Source organism: Sebastes umbrosus, chromosome 5 (genome assembly GCF_015220745.1).
Source record: "Sebastes umbrosus isolate fSebUmb1 chromosome 5, fSebUmb1.pri, whole genome shotgun sequence".
In the NCBI taxonomy this organism is placed as follows: Eukaryota; Metazoa; Chordata; class Actinopteri; order Perciformes; family Sebastidae; genus Sebastes; species Sebastes umbrosus.
Window position 1 is genome coordinate 21,773,171 of NC_051273.1, and position 16,817 is coordinate 21,789,987.

The window sequence follows — 16,817 nt, forward strand, 5'->3', positions numbered from 1 at the left end:
AGATGGACCTCAGGAATAGAGGACCAAGTTGTTAGTTTGTGGCAACAACGTAAGTGTTTATTTATCGTGTCTCCGTGACTTCATCCATCCATCCTTCATGAATTTTCAGTACAAAGTAGTGCAAAAACTAACATCACTAATTCTTCCTGCCCGTCGTCCGCCATGTTTGTTTACACTAACCTCACGTTTGATCGCAAGAGATTTTGTGAGATTTCTGTTTTTTTTAAGTTGGGACTCTTGTTGTTCATGAATGGACTCTGTTAGTGTGTGATGTTCTGTTTTGGGCTACTTGTTGCACACCACACACTATAGGAACAAAACTGTTAAATTTAACATGACTCTCATGGGCTCTCTTACATTTTCAAAATCTGTTAAAATTTTAAAAAATCTTTTAGCGTGGCTCAGCCTTAAGATCATTTTAAAGAAGAGCTGACATGTTTAAGTATGTAAGTACAATTCTCCTTTTTTAAACCTTTTTTGAGTAATATGGACACATTTTTCAGTTCCTTTAACAAAGCAAGCCAAACGTCTCTGAAACAGCAGTGTTTAAAAGGATGGCTTTGTGCTCAGCACTCACACACTGGGAGACTCGTGTCCGTATCATTTGTTAGTTTTTATTTATCAAACCACAACTGTGACAGCAGCGTTAAATAGTGCCTTGACATAAGCAACTTTGCAAGAATAAAATAGTCTGTTGAGAGCAGAAGCACAAGTTTGATGTACTGATCCAATAAATGTGGATAATGTGGATAAATACGGGAAACTGCTTATTTTTACCATATAAAATCCTATCTTATAGGCAAAGTCATGATATAAATTAGGATATATCTGATAGAAGAACATGTAAACAGGACCTGGAAAGCATTCAATGTGAACTTTCAACACTTGGCATGTCACGACTTTTGTTGGACGATATATTGTCCCAGAAATAATTGTCATAAACAACATTATTGTCATTTTAAGACCAGGTTATGTTCATACATCATATGATAAGTCGATAACGTAAAAATGATCAAGGTCATGTCCATATATCGTACGATAAGTCAATAATTATCTTGACAGGCCAACTTACGATAGAGCTACAACTCAAATCATTTTCATTATTGATTCATCTTATTTTTTAATAATTGTTTGGTGAAAAGGTCCATCACAATGTTCCAATACCCAAGTTTACATATTCAAATTACAGCCAACTGTCACAAACCCAATAATATTTAGTTTACTATCAGAGGACGAAGAAAACCAGCATGAATTCACATTTGAGAAGCTGGAACCACTGAATTTTTGGCTTTTTTTTGCTTAAAAAATTACTCAAATGAAGTGTTGTCTTATTCATGAATCGACTAGGCATTTTAGTACTCAACGCAACAGCCCCAGAGATTGGATACCAAGCCCTGTAAAAACAGGAACCCTCTACAGATCAGATGCACGTTGGCCGGCGCCACGCCGTCCTACAGCAACCTGAAGCCGGCAGCTCAGCGCCAGAGAGCTGTTATTCAGGAGGGACGGGTCACCAAATGTTCCTCTCAATCCGCCCTGGCGACCTGCAAGTTAGTGACCAATCAGCTGTGATTATGTTACTTACTGCCCAATCAGCCGCACTCATATTAGTTAATTAGACCAATCCCACTCCTCCAGGGCAGCAGGGGCCACCAGGTCCCACTCCAAATGGGCCCTTAATTACTGCACTGAAATTAAGTACCTGCTAAGCCGGTCCACATTAAGGACTTCTCCTTCTTCAAGATATTGATTTCATGGACAGCGTATAAAAAAAGGAAATGCTGAGCTCATTCTTGTCGTCATTTAAAAAGGTGCAAATAAAGTGTTAGATGCATTCTTTGTGCTGATGTTCGGGACAGCCGTGTCACTTGATATGACAGACTGCGAAATGGAGCAGAAAATATTAGCTGATTGCCCATAACTGTCAGAGAATCGCTCACCAGCACCCTGTCACATGTTGGACATTTTTCATTGAACACAGTATTTGAGTTTCATGGTTTAGTGTTATTATCTCCTGAATACGGTTATTATAAAACATTTCTGATCACTGATATGTTCTTTCGAGGACACCAAGAAAACAAGAGTGCAACATAGTGGGGCAGCTACACTGAAATATTCATAACAACTATGCATTTTATGATAAAAACCACAAATTTGGTACAGATGTTTATGTTATGAAAAGATATAGATATAGGGGCTCTGCAAATTTGGCCCATGGCACCCATTTTTCAAAATGGCCATCAAATAGACGCTAACCATTCCTAAATGTTGGAGAAAAATGATTTTACGACTCTTGATGATTTCCAAGGTGTGTTCAAGCTGATTAGATCAAATGTCAGAAGATCACAGACATGATTTTTTGCCTCTTTACTTTATAAGGATGCTTTTTAAAAGCTTTTAAAACTCAGAAAAACGTGAAATGCACCGACGGAAAGCTGGAGATCTCGTCGTTCTATCACGAAGGCGAGGGGCTGAAGTTTGATCCTGAGGCGACCATGCTCCTTTTATTTTGTTTTCACACTTTACTCAGGTTAAAAGCTTTCAAAAAACAGAGAAAAATCATATCTGTGATCTTCTGACATTTGATTTAATCAGCTTGAACACGAAGACAATGGAGTAGAAGCGTTGCTGGGTCTTTGTGGTAATCACATACAGGTGCTCTTTGGATCCTTCAGGTGTATTGGGCTCATTCAATCTTGTGAAGGGCTCGTTGCATGGGTGGACTATGGCCTCTAAAAAGTACAAAATGCAAGTCTCCCTCAAAAAGAATTGAAAAATTTTGAAAAATGGCTGCCACGGCTCTCAGGGGGCCAAATTTGCAGCGCCGCGATATCTATATCTTTTCACAACATATAAACCTACATCTGTGCCAAATGTGTTGCTTTTATCGCAAAATGCACAATTGCTATGCTTAACTGCCCCGCTAACAATAGGTGTCCTAAAAATAACAAAGAATGATACATTTCAAGCCTTCGGCAGCAAACCTCTGAAAGCATATGAACTACAATAGAAATGTGTTGGTAAAGTATTTAAAGATTAAAAGACAGAGTCGGTGCCCCGAGGCGTTCAGTGAGCACTGGGGTCCCCTCTAGACAAGGAGGGCGCTGAAGGAACAGAGAGGGACTGTGCAAAGACGGCGGTGAACACATATGGTGTGTGTGTGTGTGTGTGTCGTGCTGCCCTTCTGTCACTCGACAATAAAGCCAGTGTACATTATCATATCTATCGGTTGGTGTTAAAGAGATTGCTGCTCCGTCAGCCACGAGCCGCTGGTGGAAAAAAGGCTCGGCCATCGCAAATCCAATCAGCTCTCAGGGAAATGAAATGGAACGTAGGTTACAGTTTGTTACTCCGAAAAGACAAGCAGGTACAGGTGCGGGGCGGGTAGGGGGGGAAAGGTGATCTAACATCTCACGGCCTGTGAAGTCTGAAATATATTGCGATTTGAACAGCTGACCTGCTTCTGTCTGAGCCACGCAGGGAAATCTCATTCTCTCTGTGTCTCTGCATAATCTGAAGCAGGATCGCTGGTGGACGAGACTAAACGCAGAAACCAAGGCTTTCATTATGCTGATATTATTTCAGGTGGTTGACATAGGATACATTCCTCTGTATAGCTACAACGGAGCCATGAAAAGGTGTTAGATTAGCAGGAATTACTCCAATATTGTACTAATGAAAGGCAGCTTTTCAGGGTGCAATCAGGGGAAAAAATCCATTCCCATCTACTCTGCCATCTCATGTATCACTGGGACTAAAATCAAGTCTGGATGGGACCATTGTTAGCTCTGATTTGACAATCCCACCCACATTTTGAGGAAAAAGCCCATGTCATAGTTGTTGTCGCTTCCTTTTCAGAGACACTAATCTTTAGAAATTATCTGGGAAGTCAACATTCGCGGCTAATTAGCACCAGCAATCTGCAAGAAATCTTGTAGTCTGCACACCCTTGTAATAGTACATTTTCTATCCAATTATCTAATCATTTCAATCTAATCATCTCATCATGGGAAGCTCTTTATGGTATTATGGGTAGTAACTGATGGTATTTGAGCCACACAACTCTGCATAGGAGAAAACTTACTTTTCAAGAGTCACAGGAAGAGATTTAAATTGCAGTTTGGGGGTCATGCAAACTCTTTTTTTATTCATTCAAATGAGAAACAAGGCTAAAAAAATACAAGCTGGCACTGTCAACACACGCACACTTTGTATCCAGAACAGAGGAGGAAGGGATTAGCGACCAGCCGTCCAGAAGAAGACAATTACTAAAATTAAATGCCATCACGATAATTATTTGCAATTAACTGTGGTCTGACAAAGCCAGTGGTTACAATGTGCTTTTCCATTATAATAAGGAGCGTAAACAAAGACACAGAAAGACAGACTGCTGGTGGCAGGTCTACATGATAATCCCGTGTGCGTCTTCAGCCAGTGAGTCAGGAGAGACGGAAATATACATAGAAATGAAGACAGAGATGGAGACAGATGGAGATAAGGAGGCAGACAGAGCGTGAGAGTGAAAGAACCAACAAAAACAACAACAAAGTTACTGAGAGTCGACCAATGCCGTCTCCTCCTCTTATCAGAACAGGCTCTTCTTAATGGGGCGAAATGCTGCAATCAAAGAGCGGAGGCGGGGAAACGCAACCCTTCCAGTTGTCTTTATTACCTTGACTCAAGTACCAGCTATTCTCCTGGAAGCAGCAATGCATTCAGCAAGCAGGAGGAAACATCATCATGTTCCATGTAAATCAGGAACACTCCCATTGGACTAATAAATACAGACTGACGGCTTGAGAGGAACCAACAATAAAATAAAGTTGTTGGTAGATGTTCACACATACAGGTGGAGGATATTCCTGCATTCAGGTACACAGTGGAGACTTCATAGACCTTCTGCACGCCAAACACAAAGTGCCCGATCACACAGGAAGGTGGCATAGCAAATTGAATTCACAGGTAGCGCTGGAAGCTTGGTGATGTAGTGAATACTCGCGCTTTTGGTCGGTAACTGGTAACACCTCTTACTAATTGGACGCGATGCGAACGAGCAAACATCAGATTGTTTCGTTTTTTCCCAATGAAGATGTCTTAACCTGCTCCGTGCATCGGCTAATAGGCAAAGCGATGTGTCGCTTGTATGAAAAAACGCTCTCCCTGGCTCTATTTATGTTACGTTTCGCACACCACCAACCTATTCTCACTGGTCAAAATTAGCGCTGACAGTAACTGAAGAGGTGTAATCCTGTACCATCTCAGCCTGTTCGCACGAAAAGGCGTAGGAATGCCACGATAATGCGCAAGGCATTTAGCGTGCAACACTAACACCTGTCTTGCTTTTGACGTGTCATTTGTACGCCATTAGTCTCTAAATCCATTTTTAACATTCTACATTTTTGTCAATCGTCTGTACAGCCCTTTGAATTGCATTTGACTTGTTTGAAAGGTGCTATATAAATAAAGCTTGATTGATTGATTTGAGTCCAAGGTTAACACATCCGGATAAATATGCCACGCTCAGAGCTAGTGACGTACAAGACCGGGGTTCGAAGTCAGTGTTTTGTTTTGCTAGTTACGTTAGTGACATTTGGCACATGTTTTCCATAGTTATACGTACGTATTTTACTTAGTTTACATACTTATTTTAAGCCCAACCATGACTTTTTTCCTAAGCCTAACTGAGTGGTTTTGTTGCCTAAGTCTAACTGCGGACATTACCGCAGTTTTGTTGTGTGCCGTTCAAATAACAAGCGAAAAGGCTAAAATGCGTTCTCGTGACACGTGGGATGTTCCCATGAGACCACATACACGTCTCACGACTGACTGCAAACCATGCCGCATCTCTTTTATCATATAAAATGACGGTGAGACGCAGCTAATACGAGAGCTTCTTGTATTTTGGACTCTCCGAGTTGGCGAACGATGCTAATTCGCTCAGCATAGTTGAACTCATTACGAAAGCTCTGCACAGGTTTACTTTAAATCCACTGATGGCAACAACTGCATTAAAATGATGTGATTTTTGTTCTGAAATTCTGCTGTTATTAATGTCGGTGTGACCAAACCTTAATTCTTCTAAAGTGAACCTCTTCAAGTAGTTTTGCGACTGCTGAAAACGTACTGTTTCATATTTCAGGATATCCAAGGAAGTCATCAGTAGGCGATCTGCGATTTCAGAACTGATATCTGCATTATTGTCATTCACTAGGATTAGAGTTGCTGCGATGTCGGAGGAATGGGAAGAAACAGGAAAACCTCTTGTGACTTCAGACTGTTGATGCATTATTCCAAGATGGCTACCCCCCTTGCTGGCCTTGTAGGCACACCAGCGTTAATTAGTCTTTTGTTTCGTTGCATAATTGTAGCAGTTCGTTAACAAGTGAAACCAGATACAAACAAACAGTGTACAGCTCCTTTTAAATTAGCTGAATCGACTGTATTAGTGTTACTATTGGATTTTATTTAGATGTAACTAGTCCATATCTGACTTGGAAATGCAACTAGGAGCCTTGATTTTCAAACTCAGCTGCTCCCATTTACGATATGAACGTGCGTACGTGGTGAGGAAAGACGGATAAATTAAGAAACGAGAGGAGAAGGAGGAAGAGGTGGAGAAGACTGTCTGAAACCTGCGTTTATAAAGAACAGTCCAGACATTGAGGAGCAGAGGACGGCTCACTGTTTTCTCTGCCCCTCACAAACAAGAATTTCAGCTCGAGGCAATCACACAGAGGATCCCTCGACATACTGTTGTTGTGCTGAGGTTTTCATGTGTGTGTATGTTTTGCGTGTTGGGGTGAGGGGTGTGTGTGCGTGTGTGTGTGTGTGTGGGGGGTGTATTGAAGATTCAGCGACCATCCAGTGAAAACTGGTTAAAGCAATCGATTTGGGGATAAGGAGGAGACAACTAGCAGCAGCCAATAGAGAGGGAGCTAATGACACAATCAACACCTGCAGCCCTCGCTGAGCCTTTTCTTTATCCTTCCACCCATAACAACAGATGTGGATGAGTGACCCCCACCACCAGGCTCCCTCTTCCTCCCCCCCCCCCCCCCCCCCCCCCCCCCACCTCCCTCCCCTCCCCCTCTTACAGCTCTGAAGCTCCCCCCACCAACGCCATCCTACAGGAAACAGAAGCAGAGACAGGAGGGAAGAAAACCCCAGCGAGGTGCTGAGGAGGGGACGGCGGGGGCGGGGCCGGGGCGGGGGTGGCAGCGGGGTCGGGGTCTTAGATTTGGCTGTTTAACACAAAAGAGGCTGGAATGCAAAGAGTTAATCCGTTCGGGGGTCTCTCTTCCGCAAACAAAGGGACAGGCCTCCAGACAAAGGTTGAGGGAGGGGGAGCGAAGGGTGAGGGATGAGGGAGGTTGGTGGCTTTCCTACCATCTGGAGCTTTTGTTTTGTGGGAGGCTTGGTGGCGTAGGGCTGGACAAGGGGACCCCCGCCTCCCCCCTTCCTCCTCCTCCAGCAGCCGACCCCCGGACCCCACCCCCAGAGAGTCTCCATGTCCACGTGCTGCGTGGCCCAGACAGACGCCCCTCAGCGAGGTCATACTACACCGGAGCCCTGCCCCGCTCAGCCCGGCTAATCATCAGCCTACACACACACACACACTCACACACACACTAGGTCATCTCCCACACTCTGCTGAAATATATCAATACAGTCAGAACACACACTCCGAGCGCTCGGTTTCCCTCTCTCACACACACACACACACACACACACACACACACACACACACACTGGGCCGGTCTCCCTGAGCCCTCTTATTGGTTCAGGCAGAGGCGAGAGCAAACTTGCACTGCGCTGTATGTTTGTGTATGTCATTCTGTCAGTATTACTGGTAGCTGTCCAATTGAGAGCTGTCAGGTTGAGAGAAGCCAGGCTCTTTAAGGACCATTATGAACCGTGTCAACAGGCTGCACAATTACAACACACACTGGGGCCAGGGAGGATGAATGAATGAAGCCGCATGTCCGGGTTTATTACACAGGGCCGGCCGGGGGGGCTTTGGGGATGAGCAGGATAGCATGAATGACAAACAAAGCGGGCCCTGTCAAACCTCTTATCCCGGCTCTCTTTGCCTCTCGTGCTGCCTTGCTTGCTGAGGATTCAGCCTCTCAACCTCCCTGCCTGTTTGCCTCCTTCATTCTTTGTATGCATCCTTTCCAGCTGCCCAGCTTCCTCCTCGTTCTCTCCCTCTTTGCCTTTAAGTTGGATTTTCTAGCTCTTGGCTGGACAACTAGAAAAGGGGGGAATCCTACATTTGGGTGTTCCCGTTTCAACGAATTCAGACATGAAAAAAAACAAAAAAAACAGTGCACGTGTCAGGCCCTAAAGCCCACTGACCCTGTTCCCTGTCCTCTATTAAGAGATCTGACAGATTTGTTTAAAGAAGCAGAAAGAAAAGAGGAACAACCCACGTCAGAGACTTGTTCTGTTAAATGGAGCATGAGGTTAAAAAGCCTCAAAATCTAGACCGATGGAGCAGAGGTTTGCAAACTGTGAGGAGGCGTGGCGGGACAGATGTGCTGCGTGAAGTGAAAGGGAGAGGTGGTGTTCTAAAAACTAGTGAGTTATTTGCGTCAAAACCAGCACTCCCATCCCAGAGTCATAACTCAGTCAAATCTGATCACACAGACTTGATACACATATCTGTAGATTCAGTGTGACTTATACTTTCTGAGGATATCATTACCTCTGGTGTCAATGCCAAACAAATGTCCATAATTCTGCTTAAAAATCATAGAAAATAAAACCTCCCCTTGCAACTCAGAACTTGCCTGACAATCATCACGTTTTAAGTTCTCTTCAGTATGAAAGTAATCCAGTGATAATTGTCTCTACATCCATGGGTACATTGCAAACAAGAACTACTAACAGCTAATTTGGCATACCTTGTATCATATGGTATCATATGAAACTAGAAAACCTAAGGAATCCATTGGTCGCAAAGGAGGATAAATAACGCTCCAAACTTACGCTATATTTTGATGAGGAAAAACTGGTATGGCCAATTTCAAAGGGGTTCCTTGATCTCTGACCTCAAGATATGTGAATGAAAATGGGTTCTATGGGTACCCACGAGTCTCCCCTTTACAGACATGCCCACTTTATGATAATCACATGCAGTTTTGGGGCAAGTCATAGTCAAGTCAGCACACTGACACACTGACAGCTGTTGTTGCCTGTTGGGCTGCAGTTTGCCATGTTATGATTTGAGCATATCATTTTTTATGCTAAATGCAGTACCTGTGAGGGTTTCTGGACAGTATTTGTCATTGTTTTGTGTTGTTAATTGATTTCCAATACTAAATAAATATATATATATATATATATATAAATATATATATATATATATATATACACATATCTATAAATAATTGCATAAAGAAGCATATTTACCCACTCCCATGTTGATAAGAATATTAAATACTTGACAAATCTCCCTTTAAGGTTAATTTTGAACAGATAAAAAATGTGTGATAAATTTGTGATTAATCACGATTGACATTGTAAAACATGGGAGGTTAGGCGCGTTGCAGTTGTCTCAATCTTGTCTGAGGGGGGATCCACAGTGTCAGACTTTGAAAACCCCTGTGATCGAGGATCTGTCTCTGATTCTGACTTTGATTGGACAGCGCACACTTCGATGTGAGGTTTAAGATTAAAAAAACAGTTGCGCTTAAATAACAGAGCAAAGCAAGTTAGCTCACTTGTCAATCAGAGGGACGCCAGGATAACAGCACTTTAACATGTGTGAGATGATGCACTTAGCATTCCCTGCAATTACTGTCCCTCTCCACCCCTGCACATTCTTTCAGACCATCAAGAGTACTTCTACAGTATGAATGTGAGCTGTTGAAATAACGTGTGTGTGTGTGTATGTGTTGTCAAGAGAGAAGAAGAGTTAAGAGGATATATACAACATATACATACCACCACCATGAGTGTAAAAATCCTGGAGGTTCCCCAAGTGTGATGTTCTTCTCCCATCGGATCTGAGAGGAAGAAGACAGAGGAGGGAAATGAAAGATTAGACATCGCGGCATGTTTTATGCATAATGTAATAATTTTGCTCAACTGTCCTCCCAACTTTTGACAGACAGAGCGATAGTCGGCCAGAAAAATAGGCCAGCGGGTAGCGCAGTGAAGTGCAGTGCAGCGCTGAGTTTGTGGATAAGAAACTGTGACTGTCTTGAAGCGGCGGCCCTCTCCACTGCCCTCACAAACCAGCAGAGCTCCTGCCTGTATCTGGACACCCAGATAAGATCCTGTGAGAGATAGCAGACCCGCCGCCTGCTTCACACACACAAACACACATTCACATAGTCATACATACAGGATTCACCAGGGTCTGAGGACAGCAGCAAGATTTGTCTTTGTTTTTTTTTCTTATATATATATATAGAAAATTAGATCCAAGCTTCAGATTTCTATTAAAGTGTCTATTCTATAGATTTCCCCAGTGCAGTTTATAGTGATGTGATGTGCCGTATGTGGGTTGGGCTTGTTGATTTAATGCTGCTAAAGAGCTGAGTGCTGCACTGTGCAGGAGAGCATAGAGTGGCAAAGTCCTCCCGGGGACAGAAGTGTATTGTGTGTATACTATAAATATGAGTGTGTGTTTGTCTGTGTGTGTGTGTGTGTGTGTGTGTGCGTGTGTGTGTGTGTGTGTGCGCTCCTCACTGAAGAGGAACAGAGGCTAATTGAGGCAGGAGAGTCCAGGTGATGATAGCGCTCTCATTAGATGAGCAGGTGTGTGTGTGTGTGTGTGTGTGTGTGTGTCTTCAGTTTACCTGCGAGGATAGAAGTCCCTTATCTATTGAAACATTTGTGTGTGTTTCTGTGTGTGTGTGTGTGTGTGTGTGTGTGTGTGTGTATGAGAGAAAGAGACTGTGAGGGATATACTCTAGGTGCTGCTGAGGCTGAGAAATCTCAACGCATTGCAAAGAAAATGAACAACACACATATCGGATTTAGCAAATAAATAAAACACAAGCAAACTGAGAAACACGTCCACCAGTTTGACGACACATGTGCAGCATAAAGAAACACACTGCAAATATAGATGTCAAACAGGATACACATGATGTCCTGAACTGTGTTTTAAAATGACAATGAAAACAATGTTTATTGTAGTTTTAAAATTAATTGATTATCAAAATAGTAGTCTGACGATCGACTAATCGATTTGCCGTTTTTTTTGTTGTTGCCATTTTTCAAGTAAAAATGCTCAACATTTCATGGTTTCTGCTTCTCAAATGTGAGGATTTGATGCTTTTCTTTGTCATTTATTTTAGTAAACTGCATCTTTTTGGTTTTAGAATACAGTAGGGCTTCAACTTATGATTGTTTTTATTGTTGATTAATCAACAGTCAATTATTTTCTCAAATAATCAGTGAGTTGTTTGGTCTATAAATGTCAGAAAATGGTGAAAAATGTCACTCAGTGTTTCCCAAAGCCCAAGATGACGTCCTCAAATGTCTTGTTTTGTCCACAACTCAAAGATATTCTGTTTACTGTCAAAGAGGAGTAAAGAAACCAGAAAATATTCACATTTAAGAAGCTGGAATCAGAGAATTTTCACAAAATGACTCGATTATCAAAATAGTAATTGATTAATCAATTAATCATTGCAGCTTTTGTTTTAGACTAATACAAATTAAATAAAACAAGCTATTTGAATACATCACCATGGGGTTATGCGAAATATGAGAATACATATTTTTTTTACTATTTTCTTGTATTTTAGAGACAAAATGATTGATCGATTAATCAAGATTAAATGGCCGATTAATCGATAATGAAAATAATCATTACTTGCAGCAATAGTCCACTTACTACCGTAGCTTTTTCCAGACCAGTGTCTATATCTGCGTTGCATCTTTTATGCCCCTTATGTATCTCTCAATTTGCCTGTATTTTACTTATTTGCAGCAATTTATCTTCTTAATGGGCTGTATATCTTGTCAAAAACGGTGAAAATATTTTCTTCATTTGCTTGTGTTTTCTTAAGCTGCAGTGCATTGAGGGCTCTCAGCCACTGTACATCGAGGAGAAACGAGCAGGAGAACAAGGAGGAAACAAGGAGGCACTAAACAGCGAGGAGGTTTAACAGGAGGACAGATGCTCAACGAGAAGAAAAGATCACAGGAAAAAAAAAAATCAAAGCAAGGAGAGGCTGTTGTGTGTTTCAGGACAGATCTGGAGAATGTTGAATGAGCGCTAACATGGTAATTGAACATTGAGCGATGTAGATGAGTATAACAAATCATGTCTGCTTGCAACCGTTTCCTCAAATACTCGTGAGAAATCCCTCAACACTTTAAAGCCTACTGCTGGAACTGCATGAAAAGGTGAAAGGTCAAGCTGCTGTGTTTGCTCAGATATGTACCCATTACTGTCAGTCTAATCCAAACACACTGACTCTGACCATATAAGACAACTAAACACAAACGACGCTGTGGTCGAAATAAACAAAATCATTAAGCAATATAGGCTGCGGTCGCAGGCGCAGCATTTGAGACAACTGGCGTCAAATTGACTTAGCCGTCTTTGCATGCGTGCCTCGTGGACATGGATTGTTTGTGTGTGTCTGCGTTGTATGTTGTTTTAATCCCTGTCTGTGTAGACGTTGTTTTAATTCCTGTTTGAGGCCGTTTAAATGTGCGCGCCTCCGGTTGCCTGCGACCCAGAACTTCACCTCTTTCCAGCAGCTCACCAATAACAAGATTCACCCACGAGGGCTTTGAAATGAACGAGGCTCTCCGCAGGCCGACCGCTTGAGCTCCCTGAGCTGATCCCCCCCATCTTTGCTTCATATTTTAGACGTCCGCTCTTGGTGGTTGGCAGCTGGGCCGGCCTCCAGCAGCCCTGCCCGCCTGAACACTATGAGCGAAGGCAACCAATTTCTGTCTGATTGATACATCCACGTCCCGGATAGAGTGAGTTTGGGATCTGTTCTTTTTCAGTATTTTCTCAAATTTTTCAAAAACCTTTTCAATACAACTGGAAGAGGTATAACTTTTTTTAAGAATTAAAATGATCATATTGATAGTATTTTCTTTTACAGCTTGTTTTGTTGCCGAGGCCAAGTAAGAAAGCAGTTATAAGCAAACCTCACAGAAGCTCCTACAACATCAACTCTAAAGGTGCTGCCCATTAAATAAATAAATAGTTTGACATTTTAGGAAACACGGTTATTCGCTTCCTTGCTGAGAGTCAGATGACAAAATTGATAATACTCTCATGTCTGTCCTGTAAACATGAAGCTACAGCCAGATAGCCGGTTAGCTAAGCTTAGCATAGGGACTGGAAACAGGGTCGGCACTGGATACCTGGCGACTTCACTGTGAAGACAAAACTCCAGGAAGTTGCTGTGCCCGACCAAAAAATAGTCCAGGACATCAACCCAATAAAACCATAGCTTCTTGTTTTTATACATCAGTTTTTATATGAATTAAAGAAACAACATATAATGTGTTAATAGTGAGCAATTAACACAGCCTAGTTGTTTTCCCCTGTTTACAGTCTTTATGCTAAGTTAAAAATGGCTGCCAGCTGTAGCTTCATATTTACTGTGAAGACATGAGAGTGGTAGCCTATAAATCTTCTAATTTATCTCTCGGCATCAAAACAAATAAGTGTATTTCCCAAAATGTTGAGCAATGGTGCTCTATACAATATCAAGAGCATTAATATAATATCAAATAACTATTAGCTATGTAAAGATATAGAGTGTAATCAGAGCTTCTCCCTGCTTTGTTGACATGCACCTGCTGTTAGTGCAGTAAGACCAGTTAACACCCAAGCCCGAGACCTCTTAAAATATAAGATTTTCCATCGTGTCTGATAAGTGTGCCAAGTTTAACAACTTTTTGAGCATGGCAAAGGCCTCAAAAAGGCGACGTTGTCGGTGCTCGGGCCCTAAAAATAGTTCAACTTTTGAAATGCTGCAGCGATATCGCATGTCATGTGACGAAGAACAACCAATCACAGCCGGCAGATATCTTTTCTTTCTTCAGTAAATATCTGTCTATGGTAAATATATGGAGAAGTTAATCATTTTAGTGCAGGACGAACCAGAGCTTTACGATCTGTCCCGCGGACTATTTTACTTGCTCTTAGCCTACGGCACAGGTTGAAAGGTCAGTCAACTTGACACAGAGAAATGAGAGTGTACAGCTACTGTGAGGGATTTACCATTTATCTTTGTTTTGACTGAGTTTAGTTTAGTGAGGCTTCCTGCTAAATTTCCGCAACTTCATCATTATTGTCATCGCAGCACGCAGGTTTTAGTTGCTTAGTAACGACAGGCGTGACAGGAGCACAACCTCCTAAGCACATTAGAAAGACAAAAAAAAGCGGCACGGCTGGCGTTTTCCACGCGTTTTTAGATACAAATGATCAGTTGAACCGCTTGTTGCTCACTAGACTCTCACTTCTGGGTGTGCAGCATGCATGAGAGAGTTTATGCAGGTGCAACAGTATCTCTATGTGACTCTACACTGAGCTCACCTGATGAAACGACAGATAAACGCTGTCAGTATTAAAGTTGAATGACACAGACCTGCCTTTGCTTGCCATTAAAGCCCTCTGAGTGTATTATTAAGAGGAGCTGAATAAAGCCAGCGGGCAGGAGAGGTGTTGTACAGGAGAGGGCCTGGACACGGGACCATTAGCAGGAAGGATGTCCATTAAGGAAGAGGATGCAACACATTAGAGACCTTACCTCTTCAACAGTTCAGGGGCCTAATAAGAGACTAATAAGTCCAGCAGACCTGGGACACATGGCCATGTTTGGACTGGTTTCAAATATTAAAATTACACTTGATTTAACATAGCAGGGACAGGCTTCGCTTCTTAAATGTCATGGCAGAAAGCGAGCAACAACACATGCTCACAATATGTCAAACTGCTCTAATTAAACAATGTTTATGATTACAAATTAGAGCTAATAATGAAGGGCGGGTAATCATATTATGTAGCCCGACCGGTGCCATGTTTACATTGTCCCGAATTAATAAACACTCAAAAGAACATTGCTGTTGTTCAGCAGCGGTGAAAAAGAAAGTCACATTTTTCAGCGTCCAGAGCTCGGCTTTTAGTAATATTGCTCAACAGCTGCTTGAACCCAGAACACCTTATAATGTGAATTCCATTCCTGGTCATACAATAGAGGGGGAACCACACTCACGCTTTAGAAACAGGAAACTGAAAGAACGTCTTACCTCTGACAGGAAGGTCTGTGCTGATTTCTGTGCGCCGACATGCAGCAAATACTCGTACACATATAAAGCTAACCTGGAAAACAGAAAAAGACAGCAAGAGAAAGAAGTCAGTGTCTGAAAAAACAGCCCTTATTTGAAAGATTATTTTAATAAAAAACAACTTCATGCTCTTTCTTCATCTTTAAATGTGTCACACATCTTTCATTCCGAGCAGCCCATCAACGTTAAGTCCAACAAATGTGCACAATTGGCAGAAAATCATCACTGTGTCATCTTAGATGGAGCTTGGATAAACAAGATTTCACAGTACGAAGATCATATAGACAGTGGAGGGGTTGTAAATGTGTGATGTAAAGCTCTGCAGCTCTGAGCTAAAGAGCCTCCGTGGCACTCAGCCACATCCCTGTGGTTTTAGGAACTCGGCTGTTGCAGGCACAGAGGCTGAAAACAAGACAGCGCAAACGCCGAGAGAAACATGGACGGACGGAGGAGACGAAAAATATCCTCAGACGTGGCTGAAGTTGGACTCTCAGATGTTACCACCACGCTGCATGTTATTTTTAGGTGTCACGCACATGTTGATGCCCGTCTATGCATCAGATATTTATAACAGTAATTACTTTCTGGTGATGAAAGATTCCTAAACAAACTCAAAGAAACATAGTCATCAAATATTATTGGCTTATCAAGTTGTTTTACGGATAACCGGCAGACACAGAGCAACATGAGCATCCTGTTGGAGTTAAATCTCGCATACTGACAAGAGTTAAGATACTCACAATTTAGCTCTGGTTTAGTACATCAAACCCAAATACAGTTGAAATATAGGGCTATTAGTTAAAACTACTAATACAACAACAACATCACTGCTACAAGTAGCAAAGGGCGGAAGAACTTGGTGTTGACTCTCAGTGGGTTTCGTTCTACAAACAAGCCTTTAATTTAGTGTTACTAGGAAAAACATGTCTTAATCAAGCAATTTGTTTTAACGCCACTAATTTCTTTAACGCATTAACGCATTTTTGGGTTGTAGCGGGCTCAGTTTTAAAACTAGAGAAAAGACTCTGGTATCATATGAAACTAGAAAAACCCAAGGAATCCATTGGTACCAACCATGTCATACTAGCTTGTTGTGAAAGAGGCTGAATAACGCTACAAACTTATGCTAAATTTTGGTGAGGAAAAAACTGTCATGGCCATTTTCAAAGGGGTCCCTTGACCTCTGACCTCAAGATATGTGAATGAAAATGGGTTCTATGGGTACCCACGAGTCTCCCCTCTACAGACATGCCCACTTTATGATAAGCAGATGCAGTTTTGGGGCAACTCATAGTAATGGGGGAAACTGTTGTTGAAAGGAAAAACATGCCAACTGTATTGTAGGGGTGTAAGATAATATTGAAAATACTGAATATCGCAATATTATGTTTTGTCATACTGTACTGATTCTCAAAAAACACTGTCAGTTTTTAATTAATAGTTTACATGCAAAGATTAACTCAATCAATTCTTTATTTCATTTGCAAAGAGATGTGCCCTCTCATGTATGTGTCCTCTCAAAGTAGTGCTATGATGTT

At 41.9% G+C, this 16,817-nt stretch overlaps 1 protein-coding gene across 2 annotated transcripts in view; it reads right to left on the reverse strand.

Annotated features, from left to right (window-relative positions):
* Window positions 1-16,817, reverse strand: part of ssbp4 (single stranded DNA binding protein 4) — a 110,568-nt gene that overhangs the window by 81,905 nt on the left and 11,846 nt on the right. For both annotated transcript variants that reach the window (XM_037770807.1, XM_037770808.1), the window contains exons 2-3: window positions 15,241-15,313; window positions 9,946-10,007 (exon numbers count right to left, since the gene is read on the reverse strand). In XM_037770807.1, the coding sequence (XP_037626735.1) occupies window positions 9,946-10,007; window positions 15,241-15,313 (135 nt within the window). The remainder of the gene's footprint in view (window positions 1-9,945; window positions 10,008-15,240; window positions 15,314-16,817) is intronic.